General features: G+C 58.9%; 3 protein-coding genes and 1 non-coding gene across 4 annotated transcripts in view; 3 read left to right on the forward strand and 1 right to left on the reverse strand.

Moving 5' to 3' along the window:
• The window catches only part of LOC142076355 (uncharacterized), an 801642-nt gene that overhangs the window by 436718 nt on the left and 344645 nt on the right, over positions 1-20279 (forward strand). The window lies entirely within an intron of this gene.
• Positions 9550-13466, forward strand: LOC142076339 (scavenger receptor cysteine-rich domain-containing protein SCART1-like). Its single transcript, XM_075138658.1, has 6 exons — positions 9550-10087; positions 11006-11332; positions 11419-11733; positions 12094-12408; positions 12907-12969; positions 13054-13466. The coding sequence occupies exons 1-6, from the start codon at positions 9616-9618 to the stop codon at positions 13464-13466; spliced, it is 1905 nt and encodes a 634-aa protein (XP_074994759.1). The 5' UTR covers positions 9550-9615.
• On the forward strand, positions 14697-16540 carry LOC142076340 (uncharacterized). The gene is made up of 5 exons (XM_075138659.1): positions 14697-14763; positions 14975-15070; positions 15497-15580; positions 15797-15949; positions 16201-16540. Exons 1-5 carry the CDS (start codon positions 14697-14699, stop codon positions 16437-16439), a joined length of 639 nt encoding a protein of 212 aa, XP_074994760.1. The 3' UTR covers positions 16440-16540.
• Positions 19574-19645, reverse strand: TRNAP-CGG (transfer RNA proline (anticodon CGG)). The gene has a single exon. It is a non-coding gene; the product is annotated as a tRNA-Pro (tRNA).

Below are 20279 nucleotides of genomic sequence, written 5' to 3' on the forward strand. Positions count from 1 at the left end.
CAGCACCTCCATGTCCTTCTTGTAGTGAGGGGCCCAAAACTGAACACAGGATTCGAGGTGCGGCCTCACCAGTGCTGAGAACAGGGGCACGATCACCTCCCTACTCCTGCTGGCCACACTATTCCTAATACAGGCCAGGATGCCATTGACCTTCTTGGCCACCTGGGCACACTGCCAGCTCATGTTCAGGCGGCTGTCAATCAGCACCCCCAGGTCCTTTTCCTCCAGGCAGCTTTCCAGCCACTCTTCCCCAAGCCCGTAGCGTTGCCTGGGGTTATGGTGGCCGAAGTGCAGGACCCAGCACTTGGCCTTGTTGAACCTCATACAGTTGGCCTCGGCCCATTGATCCAGCCTGTCCAGGTCCCTCTGCAGAGCCTTCCTACCCTCGAGCAGATCAACACTCCCGCCCAGCTTGGTGTCGTCTGCCAACTTACTGAGGGAGCACTCGATCCCCTCGTCCAGATCATTGATAAAGATATTGAACAGGACCGGCCCCAGCACTGAGCCCTGGGGAACACCGCTCGTGACCGGCCGCCAACTGGATTTAACTCCGTTGACCACAACTCTCTGGGCTCGGCCGTCCAGCCAGTTTTTTACCCAGCGAAGAGTGCACCTGTCTAGGCCGTGAGCCGCCAGCTTCTCTAGGAGAATGCTGTGGGAGACAGTGTCAAAGGCCTTACTGAAGTCCAGGTAGACCACATCTACAGCCTTTCCCTCATCCACTAGGCAGGTCACCTGGTCATAGAAGGAGATCAGGTTGGTCAAGCAGGACCTGCCTTCCATGAACCCGTGCTGGCTGGGCCTGATCCCCTGGTTGTCCCGCACATGGCTCGTGAGCACCCTCAAAACCAACTGCTCCATGATCTTCCCCGGCACCGAGGTCAGGCTGACCGGACTGTAGTTCCCCGGATCCTCCTTCCGGCCCTTTTTATAGATCGGCGTCACATTGGCGAGCCTCCAGTCGTCCAGGACCTCCCCAGTTAACCAGGACTGCTGGTAAATGATGGAGAGCGGCTCGGCAAGCTCCTCCGCCAGCTCCCTCAGTACCCTCGGGTGGATCCCATCCAGCCCCATAGACTTGTGAACGTCCAGGTGGCGTAGCAGGTCATTAACTTCTTCCTCATGAATTATGGGGGGTTTGTCCTGCTCGCCGTCCCTGTCTTCCAGCTCAGGGGGCTGAGGACCCTGAGGATAACCGCTCTGACTACTAAAGACTGAGGCAAAGGTGGCGTTGAGTACCTCAGCCTTATCCTCGTCCTCGGTGGCAACGTTCCCCCCCGCATCCAGTAGAGGATGGAGATTCTCCTTGCCTCTCCTTTTGTCATTAACATACTTATAAAAGCATTTTTTTTTGTCTCTCACGACAGTAGCCAGGTTGAGTTCTAGCCGGGCTTTTGCCTTTCTAATTTCCTCTCTGCACGACCTAACGAGATCCCTGTACTCTTCCTGAGTTGCCTGCCCCTTCTTCCACAAGTGATAAACTCTCCTTTTTTTCCTGAGTCCCAGCCAGAGCTCCCCGTTCAGCCAGGCCGGTCGCCTTCCCCGCCCGTTCTTCTTACGGCACATGGGGACAGCCCGCTCCTGCGCCTTTAAGACTTCCTTCTTGAAGAACGTCCAGCCTTCCTGGACCCCTTTGCCCTTCAGGACTGTCTCCCAAGGGACCCTCTCGACCAGTGTCCTGAGCAGGCCAAAGTCCGCCCGCCGGAAGTCCATGGTAGCGGTTTTGCTGGCCCCCCTCCTTACTTCACCAAGTATTGAGAATTCTACCATTTCATGGTCGCTAAGCCCAAGCCGGCCTCCGACCACCACATCTCCCACCAGCCCTTCTCTGTTTGTGAACAGCAGGTCAAGCGAGGCATCTCCCCTAGTGGGCTCGCTTACCAGCTGCGTCAGGAAGTTATCCTCCACACACTCCAGGAACCTCCTCGACTGTTTCCTCTCTGCCGTGTGGTATTTCCAGCAGACGTCCGGAAAGTTGAAGTCCCCCACGAGAACAAGGGCTAACGACTGGGAGACTTCTGCCAGCCTCTTGTAGAATATTTCGTCTGCCTCCTCATCCTGGCTAGGTGGTCTATAACAGACTCCCAGCAGGATATCTGCCTTGTTGGCCTTCCCCCTCATCCTTACCCACAAGCACTCGACCTCATCATCACTATCATTGAGCTCTAGACAGTCGAAGCACTCCCTAACATACAGGGCTACCCCACTGCCTCTCCTTCCTCACCTGTCCCTTCTGAAGAGCTTATAGCCATCCATTGCAGCACTCCAATCGTGAGACTCATCCCACCACGTTTCCGTGATGGTGACTAAGTCATAGCTACCCCGCTGCACAATGGCTTTGTTACTGAAACCTTGACAGTTTTGACCGATGACTGAAGTCAATCATCTTGCCACCCTATAAACAGCCGTCCCAAGTGAGGCCCTTTGAGCTCTCCTGGACCACAGTGGGCTGCGCCCAGAATCTCTCTCTGAGTGGAACGCTACTCAGAGGTCGCGAAGTCTCGAGTTTGAGATGTTCGGAGGACCGTCGCCGACTGGCACAGGACCTGGGCTACAGCATTCCTCGAGGCTGAACCCTTCGCCCTCTTGCGGTTTAACCCCAGCCAGCAACTAAGCACCACACAGCCGCTCGCTCACTCTCCCCCCCCCCGCCCCCAGTGGGATGGGGGAGAGAATCGGAAGGGCAAAAACGAGAAAACTCGTGGATTGTGATAAAGACAGTTTAATAGGTAAAGCAAAAACCACACAGGCAAGCAAAGCAAAACAAAGAATTCGTTCACTACTTCCCATTGGCAGGCAGGTGTTCAGCCACCTCCAGGAAAGCAGGGCTTTACTGCATGTAACGGTTACTTGGGAAGACAAACGCCATCACTCTGAACGTCCCCGCCTTCCTTCTTCTTTGCCCAGCCTTATATGCTGAGCATGATGTCATATGGTATGGAATACCCCACCGGCCAGCCAGCTCCCTCCCAGCCCCCCGCGCACCTGGCAGAGCACGGGAAGCTGAAAAGTCCTTGACCAGTGCAAACGCTACTTAGCAACAACTAAAACACCAGCGTGTTATCAACATTATTCTCATACTAAATTCAAAACACAGCACTATACCAGTAAATAGGAAGAAAATCAACCCCATCCCAGCTGAAACCAAGACAGCCCGCTGAGAAATGCCAAGATATTTGACGTGAGTATTTCAACTGAACTCGAGGGGAATTTTTAGCAGGTATACCTTTGTATATTTATCTATTTTTTGTGTCTGTGTGCATGTTTCTGAATTGATGGAGCTATATGCCGGCAAATACCATCTGCTAAAATCTTATGATCTATCTTAAGATTGGGAAAGAACCTCAGACTTCTGCTAAACACATATAATCCTTTAGACATAAACCGCTGACCAAGTCTGAGACTAAGATTGGATACAGCCGAGTCTTCTCTGGACCTCGTGACTCAGCGGGAGGGTCTCCCTTAACCTTTTTGTCCTCGGCCTCTGTATAAATCATTCCAACTCAATTCTAACACGATATCCTGGATAGAGTTAATTTTCTTCCTAGTGGCTGCTATAGTGCTGAGTTTTGGATTTAGTATGAGAATAAGGTTGATAACAGACCGATTTTTAATTGTTGCTAAGTAGTGTTTACGCTAGTCAAGAACTTTTCAGCTTCCAATGCTCTTTTCCTTTGTATGCTTCATCCATGTAGTAAGTGATAGTGAACCTTGCCATCAAACTCTGTTAAGTCGCGCTTTTATAAATTTCTATTAAAATAACTTTCTGCTAATATCTTCAACAGTGATTCTTTGAGTGGCCTCTAAACCACTCGTTCGTGACAGGGGAGAAGTCAGGATGGTGCTGTGCTTTGCACTGGTGTCTAGAACAGTGTGGATAACACACTGATGTAGCTATTGCTGATCAGTACTGGCAAGGTCGTCTCTGTTTCTCACTCTGCCCCCAGAGCGAGGAGGCTGGGCGTGGGCAAGACTCTGGGAAGAGACAAAGTCAGGACAGCTGACCCAAATAGACAAAGAGATATTCCATGCCATGTGGCGTCTTGTTAAGCACTAAAACTGGGAGGGGAGTTTCTCCAAAGCAGCCATTGCTCGGAGACTGGCTGGGCATTGGTCTGCTGGTGTGAGTGATTGCTTCTCTATCGCTTGTTGCCTTTTCTTTTTTTTTTCACTCCACTTATTAAACTGTGTTTATCTTGATCCATGCTTTTTTTTTTCCTTGCTTTTGCCCTTCCAATTGTCTCCCCCATCCTGCTTGGAGGGAGTGAGCAAGTGACTGGATGGGGGTTTATCTCTCGGCTGAGGTCTCTCCACCACACGAGCACATAACAAACGGGTTGGTATGTGCTTGTGAGGTCACTGGAGCCTGAGTACCTCAACAGCAAGTACACGGCAAATGGGCAGATACGTACTTGTGAGGTCACTGTCAGACGATAGGCCAGGAGCTGACCCATGGCATGTGTCTGTGCTTATGAGGTCACTCATGCCTGAGTAGCTAGTAGGCCAGAAGCAGGCCTATGGATTGTGTAAGTGCTCTTGAGGTCACTGGTGCCTGAGTAGATGATAGGCCAGGAGCTGGCACATGGCTTGGGAATGTCTTTGTGATGTCAGTGGTGCCTGAGTAGCTGGTAGGCCAGGAGAAATGTGTTTTGTGTTGGCTGTTTTGAGGTCACATGTGCCTGAGAAGCTGGTAGGCCAGGAGTAAGCACCTGTCTTGTATAGGTGTTTGCAAGTCTATAGGTCACTTTGCAAGTGACCGATTAGGTGATAGGCCAGTGTCCTGGTTCCGGCTGGGACAGAGTTAACTTTCTTCCCAGTAGCTTGGGGGGTGTGCTGTGTTTTGGGTTTGGTGTGAAAGGAATGTTGATGACCCATTGATGCTTTGGCTGTTGCTGGGTGATGCTTGCACTGGGGAGGGGGAGCACAGCCGGGGTGGTGGACCCAGCTGGTCAATAGGGTATTCTATACCATGTGACATCATGCTCCGTATAAAAACCAGGGGTGTGGGGGGGCTCACCCCCCGTTCGTGACACGCGGTCGGCGGTCGGTGAGCAGTTGCATTGTGCATCGCCTGCTTTGTATATTCTGTAATTGTTGTTGTTCTCATTGTTATTACTACTGTTCTACTTCGTTTTATTTCAATTATTAAACAGTTTTTATCTCAACCTGGGAGTTTTCCTACTTGTGCCCGCCTGAGTCTCTCCCCCATCCCACCGGAGGCAGGGGGGTGAGCAAGAGGCTGCGTGGGGTTTATTTGGTGGCTGGGGTTAAACCACGACAGCCAGGAAGAGGCCCATGGGTTGTGTAAGTGCTTGTGAAGTCACTACTGCCCTAGGATCTGACGAGCCAGGAGCAGGGCCATGGGTTGTGTAGGTTGTTGTGGTGTCCCTGGTGCCTGAGTAGATGATAGGTTAGGAGCAGACCAATAACTTGTATAGGTGTTTGTAACTTGTCATTGGTGTCCGAATACCTGATAGGCCAGAAGCAGGCACACGGCAGGTTTAGATGCTATGAATCAGCTGTGGCTGAGTGGCGGATAGGCCAGGAGTATGCACGTGACTTGTGTATCAGCTTGTGATTTCACCTGTGCCGGAGTAGCCTATAGGCCAAGAGCAGGCCTATGGCTTGAGTGGGTGCTTCTGATGTCATCAAAATAATATTTAGACCACACCCGAATATGGCTTTTTGAAGAACCATCAGCAGCAGAAGCCCACACACAGCGCGCACACACACACGCGTGACAATGTAACTCACAGCAGCAGAAGTAGGAAGGTGTGAGGTCACTGTCAGTATAACTCATGACCAAGACAGTGGTGGCTGTAGGAGGGATGTGAGGTCACTGTCGGTATATCCCATGAGCACACAGGGGTGGCTCTAGGAGGGTGTGAGGTCACCATCAGTATAACTGATGAGCACACAGCTGTGGCAGTCGGAGAGTGTGAGGTCACGTCACTGACGGCACCCCGTGGCCGTGGGGCTCGGTGCACAGCTCGGTGCCCCCGAGATCAGAGGGGCATCATGGGGGATGGGAGCTGCCCGGCCCCGTGTCTGCGAGGCCGAAGGAGCAGCCCCTGCAGCCCTGGCTGGAGCAGTCGGGGTGGGGGTGGCTCGGGGGCACCGCAGGGCTGTGCCTGGGCATGGTGCCAGGAGGAAACCACAGACTTCCTGCCCGGGCGCTGCGGGGGGAGCGCGGCGAGCGCTGCGAGGCCACGTGGGCTGTGGTTTGTGCACCTGCAGGCTCCAGGTCCCGATCCGCCTGTGGGGAATAACGGCCCCTTGGTGACATGCTGAGAGTCAGGGACATGTCTGAGCCTCTGGGCTGCGTGTGTGCTGCCAGGGCAGGGACATGTCCCAGCTCCAGCTCCTGCGAGGGACCCACTATGGGGCTCTCCGGGGAGGGACGGGTGAGCCAGCACTCCTGGGATGAAGCTCTTCCCCTGGCTAAGGACTTTTCCCAACACAGTGGGGTCTGTAGCAAGGGCAGAGACTATTTTCTACCCATCCTGACACAGACCCTGGTGCAGTCCCAGCTCTGTGGTTCCCATGGCTCAGGGGCAGCTGGACAATTGCCTTTTGGGCTCTTGGATGAGCCCAGCATAGGAGATGCTGAGTACTCCCAGTCCCCACAACAAGGTTCAAGGGGTGACAGACCCATTTCCCCTCCACACTCAGCTTGTCCTGTGATGATCCTCCAGCGCAGCGACCATGACATCTGCAGTGGGACATATATGTCCCTCATATATGGTCATGAACAGCGCTGGAGAAGTTCATTGGAGGGCTGGGCCGTGTCGGAGGGGAGATAGCTCCCGATAATGTCTAAAAAGGTGCTGCTGTTTTGATTGGCTCCTTCTGCAGCTGGGTTGGCATCTGCAGAGATATATTACCCTCCCATCGTCGTTGTCCCCGTGAGTCCCCAGGAGCCGTGACAGGGAGTGGGGTGCAGCAGGGCTGTGCCAACAGGGCAGGTGTCTCAGGATGGGGATGGAGGGACTCCTGTTCCTTCAGGTGCTGTGGCTGCTCCTACAGGTGCAGCTGTGCAGGGGTAAGTGGCAGTTTCCTTGTCCCACAGATAGGGCCAGCAGGCACCAGTGGGGTCATCGGGATACCTTTGGGAATGGGGTTTCTTTGAAGGTGCCACTGAGACGAGGGGTAGAAGGTGCTCAAGTCAATTGACCCTGTGCCTTTCCCTGTGGCTCTCTGGGTGGGAAAGGGAGCTGTGGGCCTGGGGGCATGGGGCTGTATGGGGGTTGCTGGGCTGGTGAGGAGACGGTGCCCTGTGCAGGGCTGGGCACGGTGCGCGGGGTGGGCATAGGCAGGGGGTCATTGAGATGGGAGGAGGTGCCGCAGGCTGTGGGGTGGTGAATTGCCCAGCAGGTCTGCCACTTTGGGGCACCCCCCAGCCCTTTGCAGCCCATGGGGAGAAAAGGGACCCCCACACTGCCCTAGGGACAGCCTGGAATGGGGAGGGATCCAGAAGGGAAGGGCTCCCACCTGGGAGGCTGTGGCTCAGCCTGGGCAGGGGGGACCTCCAGACCTGCGGTTTGGGGCTCAGCACTGTTCTGACAGATCGCGTGTCCGTGTTTGAAGGGGCTGCAGAGGTGAGGCTGGAGGATGGCGGCTGGCGCTGTGCTGGGAGAGTGGAGGTGAAACACCAGGGCCAGTGGGGGACTGTCTGTGGTTTCTTCTGGGACATGAATGATGCTGCAGTGGTTTGTAAGCAGTTGGGCTGTGGGTCTGCTCTTGAAGCACCTCAGTATGCTCACTTTGGGCCAGGATCTGGCCCCATTTGGATGGATGGTATTCTCTGTCGTGGCACCGAGTCTGCCCTGTCTGACTGTACCCACAACGGATGGGGTCAACACGACTGTGGTCATGGTGAGGACGCTGGAGTGACGTGTTCAGGTAAGGGGCCAGCCTGTTCCTCACCTTTGAGGCCAGGACAGGGGAAGGGACCTGACTGTGCCCTCAGGGAGCAACAGGCAGATGCCGGAGCAGGGCCCAGGGTGGTTAGTCACACTGCTAAGCTAGGACTGTCATTGCTGGTGTCCCTGGTCACTGAGGAAAGACCAGTGGGAGCCCACCCAGGTGCCCACCCCCTGCCTGGCCCCCGAGGTGGCTCAGCCCATCCTCAATCGGTGCCTGGGGCTGAGAGCTTAATCCCCCTTCCTGCCCCGTTATGTCTGTTGGTTCCCATCTTTCTCCTCCCATTCAGCCAGGACCTGTCTGGCATTGCCAGAGGCCAGGTCCCACCATGCCAGAGGCACCGAGAGCTGCTCAGGCAGCCACCCACAGCCGCAGGGAAGGGCGCAAGATGGCCAGGGACTTTCAATTGTGCCTCCTGGCAAGCAAGTGTCCCTCAGACTAAGCCAATGGGATGTTCAGAGGGCAGAGGAACAGGGTGGCACATGGCACCTCATTCCTCTCCCAGGGTCACCCCATCCCACAGGGATATGGCCCCATGCAGGCACTGCCAACTTGCTGCCCAACCTTTCCTGCCTAGCTCAGCCCCCGGCTGCCCTGTGCCACAGGGGCTTTCCCAGCACTTGCACTGCCCTCGCTGCCTGTCCTTGCACTGGGAGCTCGTGTCAGCCCAGGGCTGCTCCTCTGCCCGCTCTCCTGCCCTCTGCCTGGACGTTGATGGGGATGTGCGTGCCTGGCAGTGCGCTCTGGCCCTGGCTGAGGACCCCCTCCCCGGGCAGGTGCCAGAGTGGGGGGCTGGCACAGACACCGACTGCAGATATAGCCGTGCCATACCTGTACCCCGTCACGTGTCCCATCTAACAGCAGTGCCCCAACAGCCTGAGACTGCCCTGAAAGAAAAGGTGTGTTTCTGGTGGCACCAAGGGATTCTTCAGCCTGGCCCTGAGCTCAGTGGGCAGATCAGGCTGCAGCAGCCATCAGTGCCTGGGCCACTCTCCCTGGGCCCCAAGGGCTCCGGGTACTGCAGTGCCTGTGGCTGGTGCCAGGAAGTGCAGGGTCTCCAGGACAGCAGCAGTTTGTCTGAGCAGTGCCTACGGCTGGGGGTTCGGGAGAGAAGCAAGCCCATAAGTGCTGTGCTGATGTCTGAGGAGTGACAGGGGGTCCCTGGTGTGTTTGTGCCATCAGCACCCACTGGGAGCTGTCGGGATGGTTGTGGGGCTCTTTGCTTGTGGTCACCTTGCAGACCAGGTGGGATGGAGGCATGTAACTGCCAGAGGGCTCCGGCAACTCTCCGGGGACTTTGATTGCTCCAGGATTTGTCCAGCTGGTCGGAGGGGACAGCCGCTGCTCAGGACGCGTGGAGATCCGTGACGGGAACCAGTGGAAAACTGTCTGTGACTCAGACCTTGGTCCCAAAGCTGCCAACGTGGTCTGCAGGGATTTGCAGTGCGGCACAGCCCTGCCCATGCCCGGGGCAGCTCACTTTGGAGAAGGTGTCAGTCCCATGTGGGACAGAGAGCTGCAGTGTGTGGGGAATGAATCTCTTCTCATCTCCTGCCCCAGGGGATCCCCCAGGGACCAGCCTTGCACCCACGCAAACAATGCCGGTGTCACCTGCACACGTAAGGACTCAGGGTGGGGTCTTAAATACCAGGAGGTGTGCTGGGGAAAAGGGAGCAGGGCAGGGACCGTGCCATGCTGGGTGTGAAGACTGGAGGGGTGATGTGGTTGTCTGCAGCCCTAAAATCATGCAGAAGGAGGAGAAAGGCAGGCTCTCCTCCATTTGGCCTCTCCTCCAGCGCTCGAGGGAGCAAGAGCACAAGTCCCCCCCATTTATCCTTCTCTTTCCCTGAATTCACAGGGTTCAGGCTGGTGAACGGCAGCACGATGTGTGAGGGGAGGGTGGAGGTCCAGGTGCTGGGGACTTGGGGCACCCTCTGTGCCTCCCACTGGGATCTCTTGGACGCCCACGTTCTCTGTCGTCACCTTGACTGCGGGTTTGCTGAGTCCGTTCCCAGAGGAGGGCATTTTGGAAGAGGAACTGGCCCCATCTGGAGAGATTCATTCCACTGTAACGGGACTGAAGCCCACTTGGGACAGTGCCCAGTGACCGCCCTGGGGGCCTCACCGTGCTCCCATGAGAACAACGCCGCTGTCATTTGCTCAGGTGAGTGCTGGGAAAACATGGGATTAACTCCATTTTCCCCTTGCATGAGAGAGAAATCCAAAGCAGGGGACCCTGTTGCAGTGCCAGGATGCATTTCCACCTGGAGCTTCACCAGGAGTGATCTGGGGGGCTTTGCCTGGTCGGACCAACTGCTCTGCTATGGGAGAGCCAAGGACTGAACAGGGGCAGTCATCTCTGCCCCCCGGGGTGGCAGCTCAGGCCCCGGGGCCACCACCAGGCCTGGCCTCCTTCGCTCTCCCACTGTGGATTGGGCCCAGGACAGGGCTGCGGGGCTCGTCTCCATCCCTGTGGCTGCAGACAGCCCTGTTCCAGCCACACAGAGATACCCTCAAAGCCTGATCTCACACCCGCAGGGGCTGCCTGGGTGCCCCCAGCAGCAGCAGCAGACCAGGTGGTTGAGCTGCAGAGCCGGGCTGGGATCTGCCCTGGCTTCTGGTCAGCACAAGCCCCAAACTTGTCCTGTTTGCTCAGACAGGCCCTCCTCACTCTGCTCCCTGCCAGGGACACCAGCTCCCTGGCCCCCATCCCCAGGGACACAGATGGGCAGAGACTTGTTGGCTGTGCCCGCTGTCTCAGCAGTGCCAGTGCCAGTGCTGAGGCTGGGCAAGCCTGTCGTGGCACTGCCCATCCCCAGGCCACTGCTGGCTGCTCCTCCCTCCTGTGGGAGCTGCCCCAACTGCCTTGGTAGGGACGTATTATGTGGCTCTGCCCTGCCAAAAGCAAAGCTGGCATCTTGCTCAGGAAGGCTCAGGGACTGGGAAACCAGCCCCATGGAGCCTTGGCCTGGGAGCTCCCCGCAGAGGGCTGGGGGCAGGCAGGCGATCTCCAAGGAGACATGCCGCAGGCTGCCGGGCTCCCCAGTGCCGCCAAGGGCTGGGGCATGGCTCTTCTCCCCAGGCCCAGCTGACTCCACATCCCTGCGGCTGGTGGGTGGAGAGAGCCGGTGCGACGGACGAGTGGAGATCTTCCAGCACGGGACGTGGGGCAGAGTCCTGGATGACCAGTGGGATATGCAGGAGGCCAGCGTGGTGTGCCGGCAGCTGCGGTGCGGAGAGGCAGAAAAAGCCTACAACCCCCCAAAGCCTCAGAGAGGGATGGGCCCCGTGGGGCTGCGAGGGGTGCGGTGCACGGGGCACGAGGCCAACCTGACCCTCTGCAACACCTCCCTGCCTGAGAGTGCACCAGTGGCAGGGATTGCAGAGGACGTGGGAGTCGTTTGCTGGGGTGAGTGGCACTGCACGGGCGCCCCCGGACTCTGGGCTGGGTGGGCACCAGCCCCTGATGGCAGCCGGGGTTTCTTCCTGCTGCAGGGAGCCGGCAAGTCCGGCTGGTGAATGGGCCTGGACGCTGTGCCGGGAGAGTGGAGATCTACTACAAGGGCAGCTGGGGGACCATCTGTGATGATGGCTGGGACCTGCCTGACGCCACCGTCGTTTGCCACCAGCTGGGCTGCGGAGGGGCGGTGGAGGCGGTTGGCTCCGCTCAGTTTGGGGCAGGCTCTGATCAGATCTGGCTGGATGGTGTGAACTGCTCCGGGGCTGAAGCTGCTCTCTGGGACTGCCCGGCAGAGTCCTGGGGGCAGCACGACTGCGGGCACAAAGAGGACGCAGGAGTCGTCTGCTCAGGTCTGTGCTGGGATTTGTGGTGGGAGCTCAGAGCCTGGGGAGGCCAGGACCAGGGGAGAGCGGGCAACGGCCGAGGCTGTTCCTGGCTGCCTCTGAGCCCCTGCCCAAGCCCATCCTGGAGATGCTCATGCACAGGTCCCCTCCGTCCCACCAGGGGTCCCTGTGGAGCTCAGCTGTCCCAAGGGTGAGCGGGGAGGGGAGGGCAGGGTTGTCTGTTCATCAGGGACATTTCTCTGCCCATGGGTGCAAGGCAGACTTGCTGGCCATGCTTTTTTCTGGCTGAGGGCCTGGGGGGTGTGGGGGCATCCCAATCCCACAGCCCCAGACCATCCTGTTCCCCTCTGGGGCCTTTCTTCCTAGAGTTCATGGCCTTGAGGCTGGAGAACAGCAACAACTGCTCTGGGCGCCTGCAGGTTTTTTATAATGGGACGTGGGGGACCGTTTGCTCCAACTCAATGACTCCCAAAACGGTGTCACTGGCATGCAAGGAGCTGGGCTGCGGGGACGGAGGCTCGCTGGAAACACGCCTGCCCTATGGCAGGGTGTCTGGCCCCACTTGGCTGGATCGCGTGGAGTGTGGGGAGAGAAACAGCTCCTTCTGGCAGTGTCCCTCCGCTCCCTGGGACCCACAGTCATGCGATGACCTGCGAGATGAGACCCACATCACCTGCAATGGTAATTCTGAGCTACCCAGCACCAGCATCCCCCCAGCTCCTGCTCCCTGCTGGGCACAGTCAAGTGAGAGACAGGGCCCACAGGGGCTTTTACTTTACATGCCAGACCCTGCTGCTTCTGGTGGCACAAATGGGACTTCAGCTCTCAGAGCCCCACACATTCACCAGTAGTTGCCAGCCGGGCTCCCAGCAGCGCATGGGGGAGGCAGAGGTGTCTCCAGACAAGGTCTCTGAAGAGACCAGCCAGGGCTCTGAGGAGCGTCCCCTCCAAGGACACCCTCCTGCTGCTCTGTGAAGTAGGTGGGACTAGGGTGTGAACTAGCCCTTTGGGGCTGAGCAGTCAGGGTCCCCCACATTGCCGTCCATGTCCCCTGAATGACTGGGGTTCAGCTGCTGTTGTGAGCGAGGCGGCACGGGGAGGCGTGAGCAAAGTTCAGCCCTGCTCTCTGCTGCACGACCCCTTGCAGCAGCCCCTTCACCCCAGCATTTCCTTCTGCAGGGAGGCAGCCAGAAACACCCCCGGCCCTGGGGAACGTGTGCCCAAACTCCACAAGCTGCACAGGTAGCTGCTCCTCTGCATGCCCCTCTCACCTGGCAGGGCTCTGCCTGCTGTCGCAGTGCCCTGGGAACTCTCTGCCTTCTCCAGACAGGGAGAAGATTCGTGCCGTGGGAGGCGAGAACGGGTGCTCAGGCAGAGTGGAGGTCTGGCACCGCGGTTCCTGGGGGACGGTGTGCGACGACTCCTGGGACATGCAGGATGCCGAGGTGGCATGCAGGCAGCTGGGCTGTGGCCCCGCAGTGTCTGCCCTGGACGAGGCTGCATTTGGGGAGGGGACGGGCCCCATCTGGCTGGAGCAGGTGGAGTGCCGGGGAACAGAGCCATCCCTGCAGGACTGCTGGGCTCAGTCTGGGGACAGCGGTGCCTGCCGGCACAAGGAGGACGCTGCTGTGCACTGCTCGGGTGAGCGGCAGGGCTGGGACCCCTCACGGGGCTACTGGCAAGGAGCCAGGGAAGGCGTTTTCCCCCGCTGGGTCCCATCATGGCTCCAGAGCTCCTGAGAGCAAGGCCATCCCTGTGGAGCATGGGAGCCTGGTGCCAAGTGGGTGGCAATATCTGTGGGGCTGGATGTCCTCCGGCTTCTGCCTGCAGGGCCTTGCAGCCCCCAGGGGCTACCCAGGCCATCCTGCCCAATACCCAGAGCAGGGCCCTTGGCTTTGTTTCAGCCACCCTGAGCAGCCTCGCAGGAGGGGCAGTTTGGGTGGGATGTGTCAGGGATATATGCACACTCACACGCGCGCGTGCACACACACACACAGTGTGTCGGAGGGGAGACTCCCTGGTACCTGCATGGCCACCTTCTCAGCCCAGCTCTCCTCCTCCTCTGCAGCTGCACCCAGGATAGCACCACCAATCCCCCGAGCAGGTAATCTGTCCTCCCTGCCAGCGTTGGGTCTTCTTGGGGCCAGGCTGTGACCCACAGCAGGAGGGAAGGGGCTCCTTGCTGGGGTGTGAAACTCCCAAGAGGAGGCACCGGGGTAGTGGTGGGGGACATTAGGGACGGTGTCACTTACCCAGTAGGGTGGGCGCTTCCCCATCATTCACCCCCTTGGGTCCCCTACCCATGGTGTAATGGGGGTCAGGACAGGGGTGTCGCGGCTCCCCCCCTCTCCTAGGCCTGGTGCTGCCCTTTTTGTGTTCCTGTCATACAGATCTCACCCAGGACAGTCCAACCAGCAGCAGGAGAGTGTCATTGCCCATCATCATCTGCATCATCCTGGGGGCCCTTCTCTGCCTCCTCCTGGCCCTCCTGGCCGGGCAAGTGCGAAGCGCCAGGGCTGGGCGCAGAGGTGGGTCCTTCCTCCATGGTCCTGGGGGAAGATGCCTCCTGGCAAGGTCAGGGGTGCTGTGAGGTGGCAGTGAGTGGCAGAGGCAGAGCTGGGGGGATAAGAGTGTGTGCTGCCTTCATTCCCATGTACCGCCTCATTGACTGCCTGACCATGGGCCATCAGCAGCAAGGGGTAGAGAGAATCCAGAGATGGGAGGAGTTAGGGACTGGGCGAGGACCGAAATGACAGAGCTGGGCTGGGTCAGATGGGAGCAGAGGGGAGACAGTCGAGGACATCACACTGGCAGCACTCTGGGCATGTCTGGAGGGGGCTCTGGGGCGGGGGAGGTACCAGGAGGAATGTGGGGCAACAGGGTCAATCCCCATGGTTTCAGGCCCCCAGGTTGTTCCTCTGCCCAACCTTGACCTCCCCCTGGCAGGGCAGGGGCCATGCTATGGATCCATGGGGCAGAGAGGGGGCAGCTCCAGGGGGAAAGGCAGGAGCTGCTCCAAGCTCAGCTCCCCCTCAGGTCCGGAGGGGCACAGGGGCTGTCTCTGAGGGGACAGTGTGAGGGTGTTGCTGCCCTAGACCATCTCCATGGAGACTTTGTCCTCACTGAGGAAGTGGTAGCAGTGACAAGACAGCACAGCAGGGCTGTGCTGTGGCGATAGCCTTTTGCTGGCCCAGGGGAACACGGCTGTCTCTGCCTGTCCCTGGGCCAGCCCTGCCTCTATCTGCAGGCTCCGAGAGAGCTTGGGAGCCCTTCGCTGAGGCCGTGTACGAGGAGATCGGTTACAGCCCAGCGTGGGAGAAGCAGGCAAAGTTCAGTCGCTCAGGTGAGTGTAGGTCCCTCCTGGGGGCACATCTGCCAGGCTCTTCCCCCTCACCCCCCACCCATGGCTGATCCCCTGCAATCCCCTGGCCCATGGTCCCTGCAGCACTGGGCCTGTGGGGTCTGTGGGGAGAGCAACCAGGTCCTGGGCCCAGGAGACAACCTTCCTCCCCACCAGTTCTTCCTGTCCTAGCCGGGAACAGCCCCTCTCTGCCCGCCCCTACACCCTGGGTGACACCTAAGGGGTGAGGGAAGATGCTGTCCTGGGGCAGCTCTGGGAGCCCCTTTGAGACGGGTTTTGTCCCAGGGGAGCAGGGTGAGTCCTGAGCCCTCCTCCCTACTCAGCCCTGGGCCCCTGTCCTCAGCAGCACTGACCACAAGCTGGGTCAGCAGAACGCACCCCCATAACACCCGTTGCACCTTTCTGCAGGCTCCTATTCAGAGGGATCCCTGACCAAGCTGCAGCCCTACCCCAGGGACAGCGAGGAGGAGGATGGTCTGGGGTCAGCACCAGGTAACGGGGGGCAGGAAGGGGTTGATGTCTCCTCCCTGGAGACATGTGAAGAACAGCAGTGTGACTGAGTGTCACCGCCAGAGTTGGGGAGCACCTTGGGCGTCTCCTGTAGTGCTACCAACACCAGTGTCTAAGCCCCATGTCCCTGCACATCCTCCCGTCCTCTGCTCTGCAGGACGTATCTTCTCAGTGTCACCAGCTCCCCTCCCTTTTCAGATGTCCCTGTCCTGCCTGGAGGTGACCCAGCAGATGGCTATGATGATGCCAGGGAGGTTTCTGACCCTGGGGAGGATCCTGCCCCTGGGCAGGGAGACTGGGAAATGCCCAGGGTGCCAGAGGAGGCAGCAGCACCCAGGGGTGCACCTGGAGGTGAGAGGGAAAGATAGCGCTGCGGGTTCCTGGGGTGCTAGCCCTGGTGCTGGACGAATCGCTGCTGTACTGAACGCCCAACCTCCTGGGTTGGGGGAACTTGCACTGGGAGATTTCCTTGGGGGGACCTGGGGGTTGGAGAGGGAGCTGAACATCTCAGGACTGGTGAGGAGAAGGGAGGCAGGTGTTGTACAGACCAGGAGGGGTAACCCATGGAGCAATCGTGCAATGGCCTGCCTTGCTGCTTGCAGAAGAAAACCTGCGCTCCTGGAGAAGTGCTGGGCCCCCTGGAACTGAGGGAGATGCCTCGTCCCTGTCCCCAGAGAGCATGGGCTATGACGATGCTGAAGAGGTGTCTCTGGCACATCCCCCTGAGGACACAAAGGCTGCACAACAGTCCCTGAGCCCTGGGCCAGGAGAGTCCGTCCCTGTCATGCACCTGGGTGAAGCTGGGAGGGAGGAGAGGACTGTGCAGCTGGGAGAGCCGTGAGCACCAGGCAACCATCTCCCTTTTCCCATGGGCAGCAAAAAACAGCTGGGCATTTCCTCTATTTTTATTACCCAGGTTTTACACCGTTCTTATTAAAAGCCTTTGGGGGTTTCAGCCAGAGCTGGTGCTTGCCTGCCCCAGTGTTGGGGTGTCTCCCTGGGGCTGATTACAGGGAGCAGAGCACAAAGACATATTGGTGGGGAAGGGGCACATCTTGGGGACAGCAGTCTCGGGGGTCAGGCTGTGGGGCAGTCTCGGGGTCAGGCTATGGTCCCTGGGGAATATTCCTGCTGACAGAGACATTTCCATCCTGCCAGCCACAGTTTCCAGCAAAATGGCTCTCTGCAACATCCCGTGATGCACCCCAGCAGGAGTGCCCATCTCCTCACGCAGAGGTTCCCCAGTGGCTCTTTCCCCCAGGCCCTGCCTGGACCATGCTGGTCCCACAGTGCAGAGGCCATGACAGAGCTGCTGTGTTGGGGTGAGCCCTGGGCTGTAGCCCCACAGAAGTGAGCCCCAAGCTGGCTGTCATGCCATGAACACCCCAGCCAGCCCCAGGGGAGATCACGGCCCATGGATCACCTCCCACAGTGGTAAGGAGGCAGCTCGGCTCCCTACTGCCCTGGCATAGGGACTTGCTGGGACACACAGGGCTGGGATTGCCCCTTCGCTGGCTCTGCCAGGACCCCAGTCTCCATGAGGTTCTGCTGCCTTTGGCCCTTGCAGACCCCAGCACTCCTGTCACAGCCCCAGAGCTGCCTCCTTCTTGGGCAAGGGCTGTAAGGCCCCATGGGAGCCCTGGAAACCCCCTCCGCCTCCTGTGCTCCAGCCACAACCCTGCCCTCCTGCTGCCTCGCCACGGGTGTCAGTGTGGGTTTGTGTCGGGGCAGTACCTGTGTGCAGCTGCGGGGGGCATGGGAGCAGGGGCCATAGGAGGACCTTTCTCTCAGCATTGTGGGAGGCAGAGGAAGGAGAGGCCAGAGAGACAGAGGAAGGATCCCCACGAGACGTGGACTGGTGCCCAAAGCCAGCCCCTGGCCTGGAGAAGGGCCTGTCTGGGAGGATGCTGGCGTGGGCACATTTCCATGGCAGAGGGTATTTTGTGTCCCTCCCTTAAAGCAGGCACTGCTGGGAGCTGAGCCAGGGTCCCTCTCCCTCGGCTGGGGCTTTCACCTTCCCCAGCTCCCATGGGCAGAGAAACCTCTCACGCAGCAGCCAGGCGGGGAGAAGGGTTTGACACTTGGGCAGGATCCTGGAGCCCAAACGGCCCTCCCTGCTCCGTCTGGTGGGCCTCCGCACCCCTCCACCTCTTCCCTGATGGGCTTCTCTGCTGCAGGCCAGAAGATGTGTTGGGTGTCCATTGCAGGGCTCCCTGCAGGGAGAAGCCGCAGCTCGGTAGCCCTGCAAACAGCAGGATCCAGCCCTAGAGCAGAAGAGGGGAGGAGGCAGCTGTCACCAACACCCTCTTCCATGAAAGCGTTGTCCTATTCCCTGCTGGGAGCTCCCTACCCCTGGGGTGACCCTGAGGGGTCTGGGGGGAGCCCAGGCTCACACATTCCTTTGCCCTGGTCTCTAGAGCTTTCCTGCTGGCAGCCCTTGGCCCTGGAGCCAGCCCCTCCATCCCCAGCCCTGGGCCCACCTCTCTCTGTGGAGATGCACGGCTGGAGCCTGCGCTGGTGGGAGTTTCCCAGGGGACGGAGGCTGTGTTTGCAGTGCCCATGTGTGTCACCCATCACCTTGGGGGTTTTGCCCTGGCAATGCTGCTCTCCCGTGGGCTTTCCACAGCTGTGCTCTGCTCAGTGTGGGGCAGCTGTGCAGAGGGTTGGGGTCTCACTGTCATGTCCCTTGGGTAGGTCCTTGGGAGCTGCAGGAGCAAGCAGAGGTCCGGGGCACAGCGATGAATGATCCTGCAATGCTGCAGAGAACGGACGCAGCCTGCAAGGCCCCAAAATGCCATGAAACGGGCTCTTTCTACTCAAGTGGACTGTGCCCTCACACACACAACCCAGGGCCTGTGGCTCATCTCCCTGAGGAGGAGGAGGCAAACCTCTGCCAAGTGCCAGAGCAAGGGAGAAATATTACACCTGTGGGAGGGCAGAGCTGGTGGGGAGGTGGCATGGGACAGACACTTGGCTCTTCTCTCTGGTCGCCGCCTGGGGTGGCTTGAGTCCACAGGTCAGTGTCCGTACTGGTGCCCACCATCCTGTGTTCGATAGATACCCCCATCCTCACCCCCTTTCTTCTTTGCTTCACCTTTATACCTTATTTCTCTGTATTTGGGCTCACTGTTCCCAGGGGCTGGGCACCCTGCAATGAAAGGTCATGTCTCACACCCCAGTTTGGTTGCAGGTGGTTTTGGTGGATGAACAGCTGAGCTACCATCTTCTGTCCCCCCGCCTGTGTACAGGCTTGTGTTTCCCTGTTCCCACTGACATGGCGTGGACGGAGACACCAAACCCCCCAGGAACAAGTGGTGGGTGCTGGCCCCACCAGTCCCACCTCTGCAGAGCTGTGCTTGACCTCAGCAGCTCCGGGTTCCCTGCACCGAGGCTTTGCCCAAGCCGGTGGTGACGGCAGAGGAAAAGAACATATAGAGAGGGTCTGGGTAAGAAATGTCCATTCCTCCAGCTGGAAGTCCCACAGGCCTGTCCAGGCTCATCCAGCTCGGACACCCCTACCTGCTGGCACAGAGCAGGGTGTCCCACGTGGTATGGGATCTCCACCTGGAGACAGCACAACCTCAGACCTCTACCCCTGGAAAGCCACCAGGGCAGTGTGGCTCTGGTCTCAACGGGCACCTGGGCTGAACCAGCACCCTCATACCACATCTCTCAGTGCAGCCCGAAAGGATTCTTAGGGTGCTGCTGATGTCTATCCCCTCCCTGAGATCTCCGCACAGGCACTCTGCTGCCAAGCATCGTCCCTGTGCGGTGGGTCTGTGGTGCAGGGCAGTGACCTGAGCTCAGGTCAGCACAGCTGCCTGCTTCTCTCCTGAGAGGAAGCTCAAAAGAGCCTCTTCACCCCACAGCCAGGCCCTGGGAGGGCAGGGCAGGTCCACAGTGCCTGGAGAGCACCTGTGCTCCAGCTCCAGCCTGTACTCGCCTGAGGCTGGGCAGTCAGGGAAAAAGCAGCCTTGGAGATGCCAGGGATTGAACCCAGGACCTCCCACATCCGAAGCAGACGCTCTGCCACTGAGCTACATTCCCTTGACACCTGCCAGCAGGAGAGACACTCTCATCCCATGACATGTCTATGACAAGCACAGCCCTGTTGTCCCCTGGGTGCCCAGGGAACCTCTGCAGAAAATAGCACTTCAATCCTCCTAAGATGGGGCAAGTCAGTACTACCTCTCCACCAGGGCCTGATCCTGGCACAGGGCTGCACTGCAGAGCCCTGCCACTTCAACGTCCCTGCAGGGCAATGGCACAGGAGGAAGCTCGTGCTGCAGGCACTGCTCCCATCTCTGACCCATGCTGGGGTTGATGGAGAGGAGAAAGCCCCTGAGCCTCCTCTGCCACCTCTGTGCCTCATCCGTCCCCAGCTCCACAGCAGGAGCAGAGCAACAGGATGAGGGAAATGCCCTCCCTGGGGTGAGGTGCCCCCAGGCTCTGATGGCACCCCAGGGGGTGCGGTGGAGGGGAAATGGGGGCAGAAATCTCACACCCTCTCATCCAGGTACCAGGCTTCCTCCTGCACCCCTCTTCCTGCCAGCATGCCTGGAGGTGGGGTGAAGGGCAGGCTTCCATCTCCCTGGGGCTGATGTCCAGAGAGGAACTCATATGTGTTTCATCAATCATTGCAGCAGAGGGGCAAAGGGGGCCAAGAAACTCTGCTCAGGAC

This window comes from Calonectris borealis, unplaced genomic scaffold (assembly GCF_964195595.1).
Source record: "Calonectris borealis unplaced genomic scaffold, bCalBor7.hap1.2 HAP1_SCAFFOLD_44, whole genome shotgun sequence".
Classification (NCBI taxonomy): domain Eukaryota; kingdom Metazoa; phylum Chordata; class Aves; order Procellariiformes; family Procellariidae; genus Calonectris; species Calonectris borealis.

Coding starts and splice junctions, on each gene's coding strand:
- LOC142076339 (XM_075138658.1), top strand. CDS start 9,616: ATGCTGGGTGTGAAGACTGGAGGGGTGATGTGGTTGTCTGCAGCCCTA. Junction 11,333..11,418: donor CGTGGGAGTCGTTTGCTGGG/GTGAGTGGCACT, acceptor TTCCTGCTGCAG/GGAGCCGGCAAGTCCGGCTG. Junction 12,409..12,906: donor GACCCACATCACCTGCAATG/GTAATTCTGAGC, acceptor TTCCTTCTGCAG/GGAGGCAGCCAGAAACACCC.
- LOC142076340 (XM_075138659.1), top strand. CDS start 14,697: ATGGGGCAGAGAGGGGGCAGCTCCAGGGGGAAAGGCAGGAGCTGCTCC. Junction 15,071..15,496: donor GGCAAAGTTCAGTCGCTCAG/GTGAGTGTAGGT, acceptor ACCTTTCTGCAG/GCTCCTATTCAGAGGGATCC. Junction 15,950..16,200: donor ACCCAGGGGTGCACCTGGAG/GTGAGAGGGAAA, acceptor TGCTGCTTGCAG/AAGAAAACCTGCGCTCCTGG.